At 42.5% G+C, this 17,999-nt stretch overlaps 1 protein-coding gene across 3 annotated transcripts; it reads right to left on the reverse strand.

The window, feature by feature from the left end:
* Positions 1 to 153: 153 nt before the first annotated feature.
* Positions 154 to 16,115, reverse strand: PCNX4 (pecanex 4). 3 transcript variants are annotated; one of them, XM_063399577.1, is made up of 11 exons: positions 15,975 to 16,115; positions 12,083 to 12,809; positions 10,214 to 10,393; positions 9,611 to 10,125; positions 8,694 to 8,794; positions 8,404 to 8,526; positions 7,854 to 8,217; positions 4,637 to 4,740; positions 3,171 to 4,207; positions 2,482 to 2,668; positions 154 to 2,134 (listed from the first exon to the last, which is right to left on the reverse strand). In XM_063399577.1, exons 2-11 carry the CDS (start codon positions 12,775 to 12,777, stop codon positions 1,883 to 1,885), a joined length of 3,558 nt encoding a protein of 1,185 aa, XP_063255647.1. In that variant the 5' UTR covers positions 12,778 to 12,809; positions 15,975 to 16,115; the 3' UTR covers positions 154 to 1,882. The 3 variants fall into 3 exon arrangements, with proteins under 3 accessions (XP_063255647.1, XP_063255648.1, XP_063255649.1); XM_063399578.1 differs by lacking the exon at positions 15,975 to 16,115 and adding an exon at positions 13,127 to 13,309; XM_063399579.1 differs by lacking the exon at positions 15,975 to 16,115 and adding an exon at positions 13,115 to 13,309.
* Between the last annotated feature and the right edge of the window lie 1,884 nt (positions 16,116 to 17,999).

A 17,999-nucleotide genomic window follows, 5' to 3' on the forward strand; every position in this document is an offset into this window, starting at 1 on the left:
GCAGGAACTCTGCCCGTCGCTAATTGTGCTGCTCCATCTGGTGCCAATCAGGATCTCTGCTGGAACACTGGGCCCAGTTAGCAGCAGCTTTCCTCAAGGCTGGGGAGCAGATGGAGAGAACACAGAAATGAAGGGAAAAGGATCACAGATCTCTTCAGTTTTTTCTCAGCTGGTTTATTCAGTTTACAAAAGACAAAGGCTGAGGGCAGAAATTACAGCCATCTTCGAGTAAGAACTGCTGCAAAAAAAAGATAATTAAATTTTCTGTCACCATATGGAAGACAAGTAGTAAGAGATTTACAACGAGGCAAGGGAGGGTTAATTAGATTTAGGAAATCACTCCAACCTTCCAGCTGCTGCAAGAACAGCAAAGAACTGGAATGAACTGCTTGAGGAGTTCATGACACTCCTTGCATTGGAAGTTTTAAATCAGAGTAAACATTTGCCAGGGTAGTTCCTTCTGAGAGGGAGCTGAAATAGGTGCTCTCTATAAGCTCCTTTCATGGCTCTGCATTTGCAATGGCACCAACCTGCTTTGTTAATCCACTACGACATTTGCATAGTTTTAAAAATCATTTCTGACCACTATCAAAAAGAACAGCCAGCAGCCGAGTACAAGGTTCTGTGGCAAATTTCATCTGAGACAAAAGGTCTTAAAAGTGAGGAGTAAAAGTAGTGAATGTGCTCAGAATCACACAAGGCTGGGAGTTCCAAGCCAGTACTGCTGCAGTTATGGAGCAGGTCTGATTTAAATTGATTCTGCAGGACTAGGAAATACAATTACCTAACTCCCTGCTCAGCATTTGCCTACAGTGCAACCACTGCCCTGCTGAGAAAACACAGTTATGTGCTAAGACTGGTGGTAGTGAACAGCATAAATGAGCCACTGGAAACTGGACCTGGACCTGTTTTCAAGGTGACCTGTAAAGTTTCAAATCAGCTGCCTGAGTCTGTTCCAGCCTGGAGTGAGGTTAAAAAAAATAAATTACTTCTGGCACAGACAGCTGGATTTTCACCATCCCTCCATCATCAAACTCTCACTGCATTTGTGGAAGACTGGTTAGAGAAGTGGACAGAGGTTGCAAGTAACAACATATATATATAGATATATATAATATATATCATTTATATGGATACTGGAACAAGGAGATGAAATCATACCATTTGTTCTTAAAATTTCCTCTTTCCCCTAATTATATATATTTATTTCTTTCACCAGTTAAGTCACCCAGGCTAACAATTGAGCACACATTGGTTTATACAAATTCTTTTTACCAAAACAAGTAGTTTGGTAAAAATTGTCCCTTAGAATTTACTTTAGTTAAAGCATGGCTGATAATTTACCACACATAAGTAAGATCAGTGAAAGTCATGTAACAAATGCTAGAACTGAAGTCAGTCCAATATAATATGGCCAGAATAAAAAAACCCAACATATAAATAGTCCTATGTACACTTTGGTTCCCAACTCTGGGGTTGACAACACTACAAGAAGCTGTAACCTGACTGGCAGTGCAAGTCACCTGTCCAAGGGAAAAAAAACCAAACCAGAATGCACCAAAAATGGTTAATGATCAGAATGATGGTAATGATCAGAATTATGCTGCTCTTCTGTAAACTGGAGAAGAGAATTTCAGCCTGTGGCTCATCAGCCACACAGGCAATGGTGTCTCGTGTTCCAGCAGCAGGAAACCAGTCCCCAGCTCCCTGCCTGCTGAAGGTTCTGGCAGCACCACCTCTGTGCCGGGGACGTGCGCTGGCCTGGCAGCGCCACCCTGAGAGGAACACCTGACCTGCAGCGCACGAAGGGAGCGCGGACATTTGATTCCCAACGTGCAGAGGAAAAGACAAACCAGTAACAGCCAAACTGGAGACGGGCAGCCTAGAAGAGAGGCAGCTGCAGGAGCTGCGAGGAGTAGACGGGGTAGCCCAGGGGCGGGTCGGCCGCCTGCACGGTCAGGTTGCGCAGCAGGGCCGGGTGTGCCTGGATGCTGTAGCGCTCCTCGTCGTCGTTGGTGGCGTAGAGCAGCTCCCAGGACAGGTTGGCCCACTGGCCTCGCACGGCCTCGGCGTTGAGCTTTCCCACCTGGACTAACAGCTCCTGCAGGGTGAGCACTCGCCCTGTGTAAATTCCCTAAGGAACAAACAGATCAACATGTCCAGTGCATTGTGCGAGAAGGGACAAGAGCGTTTTGGTTACAAAGCACTGGGGGAAGCTTTGGGACCACACTCTGTGAACACTTCAAACACAGCAAAGTATAAACCAGTCCCCTCAGTTCAATTCCTCCACTGGAATAGAATCAGGAAAGGCTGCTGCATCTGAAGAACAGTGCAGTGGGGTTTGCGACAACAGTGGTACCAGTTCCTCTTTCGTACAAACCAACCTTGCAGAGCCTTCATGTTTTAGAACACAATTACAAGGGGGAAAAAAGAACAGTGAAAAAGAAAATCAATCTTTGACCTCGTAATTTTTCTCCTTACCATGCTTGGGTCATGCCCCAGAGAGAACAGGTATGGCTTTTCCTCAAGAACTGCTTGCTGCCACTCCAGGTCTGACACCAGGCCAATGTACCAATCGCTTTCGTACTCCTCCAGGTAATTCACCAGCTCCTGGAAGTTCTCCACTGGGCCCAGACTGGCTTTGTCCAGCATAAGTTTAAAGGTATATCTGAAAGGTGCAGAACATGGCACAGTCAGTTGTGTGGCAAAGACAGCAGGGAGAAAGGCTCTTCAGGCCACAGAGGGTGGAGAGGCTCCACCAACTCTGTCAGTCACTGCCTGTCAGCTGAGTCACTGCCAGTCAGTCTGGGAGCACTTTTAGCTCACCCACATGTAAAACACATCAGTTTAAACATCTCTCATTCACCTCCAACACTTCCCCACTGCCTGGTGATAGATGGTGCCAAATATCTAAATCCAACACAACTGTTGAGATGTGGGGACAATGAAAATAAGTTGTTTTTCCCTCAACACAGCAGACTGGAGGCAGCTGCTGTGGAGAAGAGAAAGAAGAAGAAAACTCCACACCACAGGCTTCACTGCCTGGAGTCACGGGCAATACTCATGTAGGAAAAACCTACAAATAAATTTAAACTATATGGGTTTAACAAAACATTGCTGAAATGACACTTCTCTAATTTTTCTGATCTCAGGAAATGGTTTTCTTTTACCTGAATGCTTTCAATGCCAGCTGGAAGAGCTCTGGTTTGCCTGTGAGCCAGTCCAGGCCGGCAGACCAGGGAATGCCTCCAGTGTATGCCCTGAACACGTGGCGAGGGGCAGGCACGGCGTTATCCAGCCCAAACAGCCCAAAGCAACACGACAACACCCCGTGCATGTACAGGTCTTTCAAAGCTTTATCTTTCATAAGGTCTGTGAGTAAACTGGAAGGCTTCTCTTTCAGATGAAAAAAGTCCAGTTGGCTCAAAACGAAGTGGTACCATTCCTCTGGAAACCTCTGCCTCATTTCACTGACTTTGGAAGAAGGCACTGGCGCTGTTCTCCATTCCTCAGGGATGCTCAGCAGCTCTGAGTAAGAGCAACTAAATTCTACATGAGGTAAAACTTCTGGCTGTTTCCCTTTGTCCACAGCAGGCAGCCCAAGCACCACAGCTCTGTTTAACTTATCTTCTGGTGACATTTCTTGTAGGAAATCTTGGCTCTGTGTTTCTACAGACCCTGGAATAGACAGGTGCACTTTTGGTGTCAGTCTCAACTGATCAAGTTCTTTTCTGTCTCTTGTTCTGCTACTGGGTTCAAAATCAAAAATGTCACTGTCATCAGTCCAGTCCTCCACTGTATCAACACTAAAGCTGTCTTCTTCCCTCAGAGCTCTGGGTCCTTTCACTGCACCACTAGGCTGATTTTCTGGAGATGATCCTTGTCTGCTCTTGTTGGCACTGCCTGGGCTTTCCCACGTCTTTGATTTTTTATAACAATACTGGACAAGCATCCATACAAGCACTTTAACAAAATCATCTTTCAGGTGCTTTAAATTCTCATGGGAATCAATGATTCCAGATAACACATTCCTGGCATCAGAATACAGCCGCACAGGAACAACAGTACAGGGAGTCAGGATGTGTCCAAAGTGGGGATTGGGAGACAGAATCCTGGTGTGCTCCTGATGTTCAAAGGCCATTTCAAAAATTTCATCCACTCTGTGAGCTTCAGCAGCATGGCAGGATGTTTCCTGCAGTTCCAGCCCCTAAAGCACACATGAAAACTTCCTGTTAGTCTTCACCAGGACATAACTCGAAACACTAGCAAGCTGTTTGCCTGCAACAGAATTATTCTGAACAAGGTGATTGTCAGTATTTCCACAATTGAATCTACAAATCTATCTAGAGAGAACAGATATCTCTTGTTATCTAGACATAACAAAGCACTCAACTCAGTATTAGGCACAGATCAATGACTTAAATAAATCTTTGCCTGATGCAGATTTTATTAGCCAGCTTATTAAATATATTGTGTTACAAGCTAAATGATAAAAAATTCACATCTGCTACTCATGTAAATTGCAAGACTAATTAATATAACACTCATCTTAGAAATTTAAATGTAAATCAGTTACACAGCTAAACCTCTGCACTATTTCCAGGCATCAACATCTCAGTGCTCAGCATGCAATTACCTTAATGTTAACACCACAGTATGTGAAGCCTTTTTCCAGCACCAATATCCACATCAGCCTGTCCTGAAAGCGGCACAAGTAATGCGAGCCAGGCAGAGAGAGACCTAGGCAAGAAAAAAACCCAGACAAAAAGCACATATTACCTTTTCTACATGCCAATGAAAGGATTCAACAGCAAACACAAACTATTTCTGCATCAACATCACAATCAGTTAACACTGGCTAACCTTAGAATCTTGAATAAACAGGCTGAAATTGAAGCTTTGAAAAAACTGTGGAAAGCTGGGAAACTTCACACAACTGCAGGACTGCATTATTCAGACCAGACCAGGTGTGAACAACAACACCACCCTCAATTCCCTTTGCAGAGATGACTTTCACGATTAAAGATCATTTTTTGGCTGCATTCTCAACCACACAGCTCCCACTGATGTTCTCTGGTGACCTAAAACCCTTCTTACTGAGAATATATTAAAGAATCATGACATAGCACATGAGTTTCCTAATGGCCCAATTTGCTGTGGAGTAGGAAGTTTATTTGTTATCAGAGAAATAAAAATATAACTGAACTGGAATTTGAAAATCAGGTCCTGAACAACAGCAAATTAGTACTCAAAAAAAAAAAAACCAAAACACCCACCCAACCTTTTTCTCTTTTTTACCTATGTCACAAAAAGAGCAATGCCAAATTTCCTCAGAACTGGTGCTTAGACTGTATTTGAACTATAGGCCAATGTCAATCCTCCAACACAATGGTTCTATTCTTCAGCACGACATTTGCTGCCAGTTTATGACCTGCTTCTGCTGTCACTCATGTCTGGTGACCACTCACTTGCAGAGAATTTTAGTTTTAAAATGTTGTAAGATGAAATCAGTGAAACCAACCATTAAGCTGTAGTTAAAATTTAAGTAACCTTTTCTATCCCACTGAGCTAATGAAGTGCATTTTCTTGCTAACATTTTGCAAAGATTTTAATTCCTTTCTTGCTAGCTGTTAAAGCTATTAAAACTCCTTTACACAGAAAAATCTATGGGTTTAAATTAGTGACACACAAAGTGGTACTGCTTCCTTTTGAACTCATCTGAGAACACCACAGTTTTTCTTGCTTCAAGACATTCATTCACAGATTTTCCCATTAAAGAAGAGACTTTTTACCCCTCAAGACTAGTCTTTTAAATTATTTATTCTGAGGCATACATGCCACCACAGCCATGAGGGGAATGGGGAAAAAAGCCCTACAAAAATATGTATATATATATAATATAGATAGACATAAGAGATGAATAACATATATATATATGACTGATATAAATTATTATGATATAATAAATGTATCTATTGTACATATAAAACATAGATGGACTAATGCAGTAGATAAACTAAAGTTATCCTTCTTTAGAGAAAAAAGACTTCCTAGTTTGATTTAGTACCTCTTTCTAACCAGTGATGAAAATGCAGCACATGTTTTCTAGTAAAGCACCTGGATATATTCTTCAGAAAAGCATGATTAAGGTTAACTTCCACTGCCTTCAAATATTAAGCCACTTTTTCCAGCCATAAGCCATTTTCTAAGAGGCTTATGTAAATATTTGCCTCTTTCTAAGGGCTTCAATCTTTTGATTATTTAGGTTACACAAAGGCTGCTTCTCAAGAAAATGACCTTACAATTTTAGAACAGTTACTCTGTCTCCAGCTGGGAAAAAGACTGGGCATTTCTTCACCTCTGTCTCTGTAATTCTGTCATGATGCCTTTCACAGGCTGTAAACCCACAAGTGCTGCTGCAATCCTACCCCAGCTGCCTGCACAAGATATGACATTAAATCTTATCAAAGGGTTTGTTCTCAGCTGTTTACTGCTAACTTAGGCTACGTCGTATTTCACAAACATACAGTCAATATTCACCATAAGCAATTAACAGAGCCAAATTAGCAAAGTCACCTTCTGGATGCTGAGTAATGGGATTGATGAAGACAGACAGACCTACAGACACAGTCTGACACACATCCTTCTCTATGCTGTCTGGCTGAAGAACCCAATTTACTGCCTGCAGTTAGGTGGGATCAATGCATTCCACCCTTTTTGTTCAGTACAGAAAGATTAGGATTGATATTGTTTCATCACCATTTAGTATCTCCTTAAAGGTAACAAATCAGAGTTGTTTTTACAGGATTGTGACAAGGAGACATTGTAGAATCATTAGCTAGCAAAGATGTCCTAGATCATCAAGCCCAGCCTTTGACTGGATATCACCACGTCCATGAAACCTCATCACAAACTGCTACATCTACTTGTTCCTTGAAGGGCCCAAGGGATGATGACTCCACCACTTCTCTGGGGAGCCCATTCCAGTGCTTAACCCTCTGTTCCATGCAGAAGTATTTCCCAATATCCAATACTTCCCAACATCCTGAACCTCCCCTGTGCAACTTGTGGCTGTTCTCCTTTGTCCTACTGTTGGCTGTACAAAAAGGATAATAATGGTAACCACCTTTTCCTGAGCAATCTTTGAATATCAGATTTAACCCACAGCGTGAAACAAGGTTTTCAACTCCAGATTCTCCAGTTCTCCAGCAAAACCATGTTTCCTGAAGTATTCAGCTGCAATATTTCACAGAATTCACAAAATGACAAGGTTGGAAGAGACCTTCAAGATCATTGAGTCCAACCCACGCCCTAACACCTCAACCATGGCACTGAGTGCTACATCCAGTCTTTGTTTAAACACATCCAGGGATGGTGACTCCACCACCTCCCCAGGGAGACCATTCCAATACTTAACCACTCTCTCTGTGAAAAACATTTTCCTGATATCCAACCTGTATTTCCCTTGGTGCAGCTGAAAACTGAGTCCTCTCATTCCAAAGACCAACTCCACCTGACACAGCCACCTTTCAGGGAGCTGTAGAGAGTGATAAGTTCACCCCTGAGTCTCCTTTTCTCCAGGCTGAACACCCCCAGCTCCCTCAGCCGTTCCTCACAGGGTTTGTGTTCCCAGCCCCTCACCAGCCTCGTTGCCTCCTCTGGACGCGCTCAAGCGTCTCAATGTCCTTCCCAAACTGAGGGGACACAGCTGGACACAGCCCTCAATGTCCTTCCCAAACTGAGGGGACACAGCTGGACCCAGCACTGGAGGTGTGGCCTCACCAGTGCCGAGCACAGGGGAAGAATGAGCTCCCTGCACTCCTGTGAGAGGGAGGAGAGCTGTCTGTACGTACCCAGGCCGCCGGCGGCCAGTGCGGACTGCAGCGCTGCGGCCAGGCCGGGCACCAGCTGCCGGTAGTAGACGGTGTCGGGGCACACGCAGGCACTGCCGCCCACGGGGCCCGGCCAGCTGCGCAGCGGCCGCGGGAAGCCCACCAGGAACACGGGCAGCGTGAAGAGCGGCAGCAGGGGCGAGGACAGCAGCGCCGACACGGCCACCAGCGCCAGCAGCACGGGGAAGAAGGCGACGTTGAGAGCGATCAGGGCGGCGCTGGAGCTGCGGCGCTGCTTCTTCTCCGTCCACGACGTCAGGAGGATGGCGACGGCAAAGTGCAGCTTGGACAGGAACTGCAGCAGCCGATCCCGCACGAGGCCCACCTGCAGCAGACAGGCAGGAAGCGCGGGCTTGTAGCCTGCAGCACGCTCAGCACAGCTACAGGAACTTGACGACAATGACTATCACTGGTGGTATAATTTTTGGGTTCTATCTGCCGGGTTCTGGGCTCTGTAATTCTCCAATAGGAGAGAATTCAGGTAACAACTATCTGCTTCATTTTACATTACCAGCAAGAGTTTGATTCCTGTATCAAGGCTCCTGTTCCACCAGAGGTCTCGATTAAACACCAACATTTGTGCTGCTGACACAACCACCATGTCTAGTAAGGCATTTTCTGTATTCTGCCAGACCTAAAATAGAGATATGTTAGAAATATATTAAAATATACATCTATTTATCTCTGCTTTCATGACCTGGAATATTTCCTCCAGGTCACCTTGGTTCTCAAATCATGTAGAAGAGCATTTCTAAGGCTAAAATTCATTTCTAAGGCTAACATATTTAAAATTCAAATTACCATCCTAAATATCCTTGTGAATCCAATGGAAACAGACACGGAATGCGGGTTCTGCAGTGAATGGTCAAGTGACAGGAACGCTATCATAGCAAATGGAGACACTGCAATGGAAATACAAGAATCACTGACCTCCTTCCAAAAACATAACAAAAGTCAACAGAAGTAAGCAGTCTTTTTGCAGGATGGAAATCCCAGCATGAAAAGAGAAACCTTCCCTTCATCATCGCAAACTCCTCTTTGTATTACAGTCCCACAATATCAAACAATTTATTTGCACTAATGGCTCAGGACAACGAACATTCACATCAATGCTTAGTTCTTTCTTGATATTAGTTCTTTTTGACCTTTATTTGTTTCCTCAAGAGAAAATTCAAATAAGTAAAAATAAATATGGAATAGTAGTCATCAATCTCCTTTCCCAAACTAATGCTTGTTTATAAAATGAAATACTTTAAATCAATTTTTGATTCCCACAAAGTAGATGCATTTGTCTCTAACCTACCAGAAAGGAGGCTCTTCCCTTTACTAGCAAGCTCTAAGAACCAAATATTTAGTCAGCTTGAAGACTTTCAATTCATTTTGTTTCCAAGTACATCTTTTCAAAAGTGGGTACTGCAGTTGTAACTAAAATCCTTTAAAAGGCCCTGCTTTCTCAGCTGGGCTTTTAAAAGGCTCAATTTTTTATGTTCACCCCTATAAAAGAAATAAATAAAATCACTTTCAAATTCAATCACTTTCAAATACGCTGAACCAGTAACTTTGACCTCAATGCACAATTTAACAAGACACCAACAAGTATTTCCAGCCACTTGGTTTCCCTTGATTCATTCACAGAATCTTGCACATACAGCAATTCTAGAGTTTCAGTCTCCCTACAAGCATCATCTAACAAACAACAGACAGTGGCGTGTTCCTACCTAGAGTTAGTAAAATCCTCCTGACAACACCAACTTTCATTAGCCTTCTTTGCTTCTCCATGAACACATCCACAGTCCTGACATCCTTGGGGTAAAAGGGGTTTCGGAAGGCTCCAAACAAGTAAACTCCCTGAATCTCTCTAAGAATCCACATCATTACAAGTAATAGGGGCAGAATGTAGCTTGCTATGGCCTGGGGACTGCCTTGGGAAAATGATGAGGAGCCCACAAATTGATGCAGCAGGCTCACTTCTGTGAGAGCAAATGTCAACACAGTCACATAGAAAATAAATTCCCTCCACCCAAATTGTATTCTACGACCTCTGTGTGTATTTTTGGATTTGTTGGAGCCTGAATGGCTGATCATGGTGTGTTTGAAGGCCAACCCAATCTCACTTAGGTTAAGACTCAGTATGAACCCAAATCCAGTCATGAAGAGGATCACACCGAGGGGGCTGGGAATGAAATACGATGCTAGTGCTGTTCCAGCAGAAATGAGAAACATTACTAACAACCTGTGAAGGAGAAAATAAAGAAGATTTGCTTGAAAAGAAAAAGGTTATAAACAATACTGATATATTTTACAAGAGTATAAACATTTACTTTGTGTTACTTGACATAGGTGAACCTCCTAGTCCAAACTCCAACAGTTGTTCCATTCCCCAGAGAAAAAGTGCATCAAGAGGGGGCAGAATTCCCAGTGCCCACAAGAATGGCAGAAAAAGAAACAGGATGTGCAAAATCTGGTTTGTCTGCTCTAGAATGGGGGCGTTGACAGCAAACCTGGATAAAAGAAGAAATGGATTTGACTTCTGTGAAGGGAAAAATAATTTCCATGTGGAAAGACTTCCTGTTTAATTACTACAGCAAATCCCAAAGTAAAAACATTACACATTCAACCTATAAAACCTAATGAATATTTTTTAAAAGGAAAAATAAGGACATATATTTATGCTTGGGACAGTAACACATTAATTAGAACATCAGAACACAGACTAAATTTTCATTTAAAAGATTTGAATCCTTCAGATGAATACAGTGATGCAATTATCCTGATTATTTTTGTTAGTGTTGAGATAATACACTGAAAAAATACTTGTGCAAAAAAGAAAGATCCACAGGCTCCAAGGCTTCCACTGTTTAACAAAAAATTGTGAAGTTTTTTTTTCAGAAACACAAAAGCGAAATTTTATGCAATTTCAAGGCCTAAGATCTAAGCTTTAATACTGGAAGAACTGCATGCTGCCTGTATAATATTGTATATTCCTAAAGAGAGTTTATTTCTACATAAAAGTGTCAAAATCTTCCTGCAGAACCATTAAGATCAGTATTAGAAATCTGCATAAATTCTAATCCATATGTACTTCACCAATTAAAGGTAGTAGACTGCCAAGATATTTGCTGTCTCTCTACTTTTTAATAAGTAAGCAAGCCTCAGAGGAATTTTATCAGGAATTCTGACAATGTCTTAATCTTCTCCTCAGGAAATTGAATAGAAGAATTTGGAATCCGAGGCCACATGTATAATTCTCATACCTCACCTGAAGTGGCAATTAGGGTAAATCATTAACAAAGACATCTCACAGTGCAAAACCAGCAAACTTGAACATTGGTTTTTCAATGTATCTCAAGTACCCCAGCCATAAAATGTGTGCATGTGACCAAATCCTATAAATATCACCTGATAGGGAGAAAGAATGCAGAGTAAATCTAAAAGCATCTTGTTTTAGGAGCCTGATATTACAAATACTTCAGCTAAGACACTCAGCTGAAAAAAAAAGTGATTTCAGTCTCCTAATTTGTAGACAGAAATAGCTCTTTTGTATTGCAAAAGAATTTAAAAATCCAAGTTCAAAATCTTTATAACAAAGCCACAGCAATATTCCAATTTCTTACCCGTTCATTAAAACCATATTCAGAGGTTTTTTTGGTTATTGCTTTTGTTTTGGTTTTTTTGTTGTTGTTTTGGTGGTTTGGGTTTTGTTTTTTGTTGGGTTTTTTTTTTTGCCTGTATAAAAGCCTCTGCTATCACTTTACAGAGCTTAAATTAGAAAGTATTCCAGGATGAATTCTGAACATAAATCCAGTAATCCTGAATCCTGCAGTGTTTAGATTTATGATTCCAAGTCAGGAACATTTGTTTTCAAAACACATCCTTTAAAATGATAAAGATGCAAACGCTTCAATACAAAAATATGAACAATGACATGGTAGAAGATAGTTTTACCTATCTCTTACTTACAAACTGCTCTTCTTAGTTTACATGGCATGCTATAAAATTTTAACAACCTTTTATAAACAGCACAGACCTTCAATTTTTATCATATGTGCCTCAATCTTCCTCCTTTGAAGTTACTACAGTTGATTAAAATCTCAAAATAATTTTTCCTCAGAAGACTAATTTAACCTTTCCCATCAAAAATACACAGAATAACCATCACTTAAAGTGGCTAAATGCATGATTGCGTTTACCTGTGTGCAAGATCCACTGCAATAAAGACAAAAATGTAGAAAGGTCTCATCAGAGCAGTGATTTCATAAGGATCCAGTGCTTGGAAAGTGGCTGTTTCTGTGGCTGTGTTTATAATTAATGAATACTCTCCTATACAAATGGTCACCCATCCAAACACAAAGATCACAACAGTTCCTCCAATGTTGCTGTATAACGAGGTTATTCTGTTTGGCAGCAAATACCAAGTTCCCAGCCCACACAATACCCCTGCCAGAAGGGAATGGAATACAGTGTTGATTATGTACTTCTTGCCAGGAATAATAAATTTTACTGTCTCTGAACCTATACAGCTGGAAAATTCAAACTCATCTTCATCTGTCAGGGTATTCTGAATTTGCATTCTTTCTACTGTCACTGTTTTCTGCTTTGCATAGAGGTTTGTCATCTGAAGAGCGAGGGCAGTGACAAACATGAGTCCTCCCGACAGCGCTGCCGTGCAGAACTCCTGCATCACTCCCAGCTGGTACAGGAGTGTTCCCACTCCTCCCCACAGCCATGGGGTCAGGAAAAGGATGAGCTGGTTCACGTAGATGTAAGGAGGGGCACAGTAGCCCAGTCTGAAGCGGGGACCTCCCAGCAGGGTCTGAGGGAAGCGCTTCAAGAAGAATTCCTGTTTGTAGTCATTGAGCAGGGGGACATCTGGCCCCATCCTCATGGCTCAGGAATGCTGCCTGGGGATCATCCTTCCTGTCAGGGACCAGAATGAATACACAGACACATTACTGATCCTGGAACTCAGAATCCACGGAATTCCTGTGTCTTCTTTTTATTTACCAAGTTACAGTGGAGTTCTGATGTGTTGCTGTTAGACCTTCCCACAATACAACTAGTAAGCAACCATCTGTTTTAAAGTGTGAACACATTCTTTCATCTGAAGTTTGCAAATGAAAATATATAACCTGTTCTTGGGAGATGATAAAACCAACCCATCACCCCATCAAATACCTTCCTAAAACTGACATTCTTCCCACTCAACCTGATTCCAATCACACCTTGCCACAGACCTCCAATTCCAAATCCTGTGAAGGATCTCTGTGTACAGAGTCTGTGATTTCAGTGAACGGCCACACAAGTGCAGGGACACAGGCACACAGAGGTGCTGTAAAAAAATCAAAGCTTTATGGAATAAAGCTTTTTCTGCATAAATATGTTAAAGAATGTAAGCAGAAGTATTACAAATTGTTTTTCACATCAGCACTGTTACTGTTCTCCTTACACAGCCCAGTTGCAGGACAGGATCTCACTGTAATGTAAAATTAACAGTTCACTTTCTGCTTTCTAAAACATATATAAAAAAATAACCCAATACTTCTGAGTTGTAGAAGAATCAGCACATATTCTTCTTTGTGCCAATGGAAAAAGCTGAAAGAAAGGAAAGAAAAAGATACCTGTAGACATTTACAATGACCCACCAAATAGAAATAGGTTTGAATACTCTTTTAGAGAGGATCAGGCAATGTAGAAACAATGAATGTAAGGTGGTAACTATGATATTCAAATATAATTCTGTGCTACTGATCGTGAAAGCAAAAATCTATGCGTGACAGGCAGAAATATTCAAGCTAAGAAATAGGGTGAAAAAAACAGCACAGAAAAAGCAGTGCCAATATCGTAATTAATAATTCTAAAAAAGAGATGGTATGCATTAGGAGAAGTGCAAGTACTGAAATTCTGACTTTCTTCCACTGGACCCATACAATCTGATGAACACCCACTGCCATCACTGGTGAGACATTAAAAATTAAACATTTGGCTGCCACAGAGTCCTCAAACTTCTGCGATCCCTTTTTTCTACAGCACCAAACATTTCTGAGCCCTTTTGAGCACAATTCACCCCATTTATTTAAACAGGTATCAGTCACTACTGTTGGCAGATGCTGGTCATTGAGAAATGAAGTTGGAAACAGTGTAAATGAGATATTACACATTATCCTGACTGAAAATTTGATTTGCATTCTGCGTTCACTAAGGCAATACACCACCATGGAAAGCAGGACCCCACAGGCTCTGTAACTACTCTTTACGTAGGCTGTGGGGTTTTTGTTTGTTTGTTTGTTTGTTTTAAATAAAATATTGCAAACACAGGTTTTTTGGTAATACCATTTCAAGCCACTAAATAGTTCTTAAAAGTAAGGAGAAGGCAGCAGTCAGTCCTGCTGGAACTAATGGAAAAGACACATGTTGACAATGGAGAGGGGAATTCATCCCAGTCAGTTCAGGAATTTGAAAATGTAACAGCGACACACCCAACTAAAAACAAATTTCAAATGTAATTATAAAATATCAGAATTCAGTCAATCTGCTTTAGAAAAATAAGCTGTTTAGAGGGTACATGGGCATGGAGCTTAAGTTGTTGGGATAGTTACATGTAGTAGAAGCTTTATAGGCACAGAAATGACAAAAGCTGAGTTTAAAAAGAAAATATGGAACCAAGAGGTGTAGAGTTTTCCTTGAAAAACAGTTTTTGGGCAGCTGTGTTTTTCTGCTCTCAGAGGGGCTATTTTTGTTTCAAGTTCCAGTCTGCATTTGTGTTTGTAAGTTTATATTGCTAACCAAATGTTAGCAAAACATTCCTCTTACAGTTTCTGTGTAAACAATAGGCATCTTTGTGTGAGACACAAGAATCTACGCACATAAACAATATAGTTCCACTTGGCTCTGCTCCAAAACGAGCCACAAAAAGAGGTGAATTTATTTGCTGAAGCTCGCTAACTATGGAAACTCTTCCCTCTGCTGTTCTCCTGGCTTCCAGCTAGTCAGGTAGCACATCAGGACTTCAAAGAGGGACTCCTCCATGTCTTATTCCTGTGCAAAGCCCTAGCAACAAGGCTCCACACATTTGTGAGTGTTTACAGGACCTGGCTTCAATACACATTCCTGACATACAGGCCTGGCCCCACTTCACAACTTGCCTGGATACCCAAACAAGCCCTAGCACAACAGTCTGTCATCACTGGGGGGATCCGTGCCACTTGGATAGCACCACAGCAAGGATGGAAAAAGGGCTTTAACGCCATAAAATCACTTCACAGGTTTTCCCCGCAATAACCTCGTTATGCCCTTATTGCAAAGGGAAACAAAGCAAACCTTGCCACAAATTCAGGCAGGAATTCACAGGAGGGCATGAATTTTCGTCTAAATGAACACCATCCTTCACGTGGGCTGATGTTGGATCAGCTGAGCTTGGTTTGCTTTTATTTTTAGCAGATTACAGAGTATGTGTACAGCTGTCTGCCACTTGAGCAGCTGAAACACATAGGGCTTAAAAATCCTTACCTCGGTGGTCTTACATGTGTTTTCACGACAGGATAAGTAAGGGCCACAAGCTGCCTGCTAGATAAGCTGGAGGAACAGGTGGGAGGCTGTGGCATCCCTGTCCCACCAAATGCAGATGCATCCCCTGCCCACCTGTGTGCCCACACCCCTGGTTAGAGATTCCCTGGAGCATCCATGGGTAAAGACCCCGCTGTGCTGCAGGCCAGCTTCCAGCCAGGAGCCAGGCAAACAGGCTGGGAGCCCCTGCTCAGCAGTGCTGATTCCATTCCCCAGCGAGAACGGGAATACAGCATTTCAGGACAACACAAACCATCCAGTTATGGGACGAGCATCCAGGGATCACCTTTGGGAAGGGTCGCTGGCCTCCTTTTCCTGAGGCACGTCTACCCCTGACCAGTGGGGCCCCCACCTGGCCCACCAGGCTTTCCACCCACCCACCTCCCCTCACCTCTGCTGCAGGCACTAAATAAAAACACCCAACACCAAGCGATTACAAAAAACACCTCTGCGGTGTCCGGAGGGGAAAGGCCGGGGGGCAAACCCGCGGCAGGGAGCCTCGGCGGGGACGGCACCTACCTGTGGCCCGGGCTCGGAGCGGGGCAGGGGCCGGCGGTGGGAGAAGGAGGAGGACGAGGACGAGGAGGATGGCGGAGCGCTGCCGTTCTCTGCCCGCCCCTTTTCCCTCCCCTCAGCCGCCGCCGCCATTTTGCCCGCCTGAGGCAGGCGGTGAGGAGGTGCCGCCTGCGGGAAATGGCTCCGGCGGGCCCGGGGTGCTGCCGGCGCCTCCCCGGCGGGCTCGGTACCGGGGCGCTGAGGGGCCGCGGTGCTCCCGCTCCCTCACGGCCCGCAGCATCCCCGAATCAGCCCGGGTGGAAGAGACCTCCGGCATCAGCGAGTCCAGCCCATGACCGAACACACGGTGCCGGCCCGGCCGTGGCATTGAGTGCCCCGCCAGTGTTTAACACCTCCAGCGGCCGTGACTCCACCGCTTCCCTGGCGAGCCCATTGCAATGGCTTACCATCCTTCCTAGAAGAAATTCTTCTGATGTCCAGCTTACCTCCCCTGGTACATCTTCAGACTGTGTCCTCTCATCCTGCCCTTGTTCCCTGGAAGCAGATCCCGGTCCCCACCTGGCTTCACCCTCCTGTAGGGAGCTGCAGAGACCGAGAAGGCCCCCAGCATTCTGATACCATAACAGAATACCCCTCAAAATTCCCTTAATCCTGAATATTAATAGCCTTTATGTATTAATTCAGGACACAAACACTGGTTTTAGCCTCTGGTAGAACCAAATGCTTTCTGTTTTCTTCTAGTTACAGTCAAATTGAGCATTCAGTGGGAAACTGAACTATAAATCCAGATACTGCTGTACTACTTACCACTTCAAATTACACTCTTTAAACATTGAGAATATTTATCAGAGTCAGCATGCATAATATAATTTATATCTAATAATGCTGAAATGTGTAATTCAGTGTATTAACACCGAGGCACACGAGTCTACCTTAATACCTTTTAGAACAATCACCATGTAAATAGTTAGAAACTGTTATATCCATTTTAATCTGAATACCTAATTTAACACACAACAATGTGCTTGGAATTTATGACAGACAAAGGACTAACTGTAAGCAGTTCTTATCAGAAACATCGTAACCTTTTTGTAGGTCTGTTAATCTTTATTCTTCAGAGATAATAAAAAGGTAGTTGGATTGGTGAATCGAGTGTAGAACCTTAAAAATACCACCAGAGGAAAATAACCATTTCTCTTTATTGAATTTCTTTTAAATGTAGCTCAGTGGCACAGATGATTCCAGCCTCTTGGATAATAAATTTTAAAAAATATGCTTTTTTCACTATCCTTGATCTAATATTTTGTCATCCTCTCTTTCAGATGTATCTGTTGCAATTCTATTAAAATTATTTATATCTCATAGGTATTCCAAGGTAAATAGCATCTCTTTGCAATTTCCTAAAGGTCAATAGCAGGTATTTATTTTGGTTGTCAAGTTGCATGCTGTCCCAGTTTCCCAATTCAGTTACAACTTTGTAAAGATGACAATTCTCTTCTGGAATATTTAAATCCTAAATTACAACAGCAGAGTGAGGGAGGCAGACACTGGATTTATTTCTTTGCAAGCTCTGCCACTTGTGTTTCAAAACTCCTTCAAAACTCTTAGGAATAATTTTTCTATATTTTCATTCTTACTCAAAAGAATAAATCAGAATTTCAGTTGGTTCAAACTCCAAGCTACTGGTGAAGGGAGCATAATAATTTATTTCTCTGAAGAGTTCTAAAAATTTTCTTGTTCATATAAAATAAGATAAAACCTGTTAACAGAGTAAACTGTTCCAGGTAAATTCTGCTGATCTGCAGCTGTCTTTTTCTAATTATCGCACAATGTGTAGCTGGAAACATGAACTGTCTCACTGAATTTAAAAGGACTCCTGATCCTCTCAAAATTATGATACGCATAAACTATTCCCAGATTTGGGACTTGGTTTTTGGCTTGCTTAGTTTCAGTTTGTGAAAAGTCTATTAGTCCTAACTCCCTGAATATGAACATTTCCATATTTTTAGTGTTGACTTTGTTTGGAGT

This window comes from Prinia subflava, chromosome 5 (genome assembly GCF_021018805.1).
Source record: "Prinia subflava isolate CZ2003 ecotype Zambia chromosome 5, Cam_Psub_1.2, whole genome shotgun sequence".
NCBI lineage: Eukaryota > Metazoa > Chordata > Aves > Passeriformes > Cisticolidae > Prinia > Prinia subflava.

What these genes read in the sequence shown, in the direction of transcription:
- PCNX4 (XM_063399577.1), bottom strand. Translation starts at nt 12,777, where the DNA reads ATGAGGATGGGGCCAGATGTCCCCCTGCTCAATGACTACAAACAGGAA. An exon ending in CAGGAATCAAACTCTTGCTG is followed by an intron (nt 8,218 to 8,403) that starts GTAATGTAAAAT and finishes TGTCTGCTGCAG; the next exon opens with GTGGGCCTCGTGCGGGATCG. An exon ending in TGGGGCATGACCCAAGCATG is followed by an intron (nt 2,135 to 2,481) that starts GTAAGGAGAAAA and finishes TTTGTTCCTTAG; the next exon opens with GGAATTTACACAGGGCGAGT.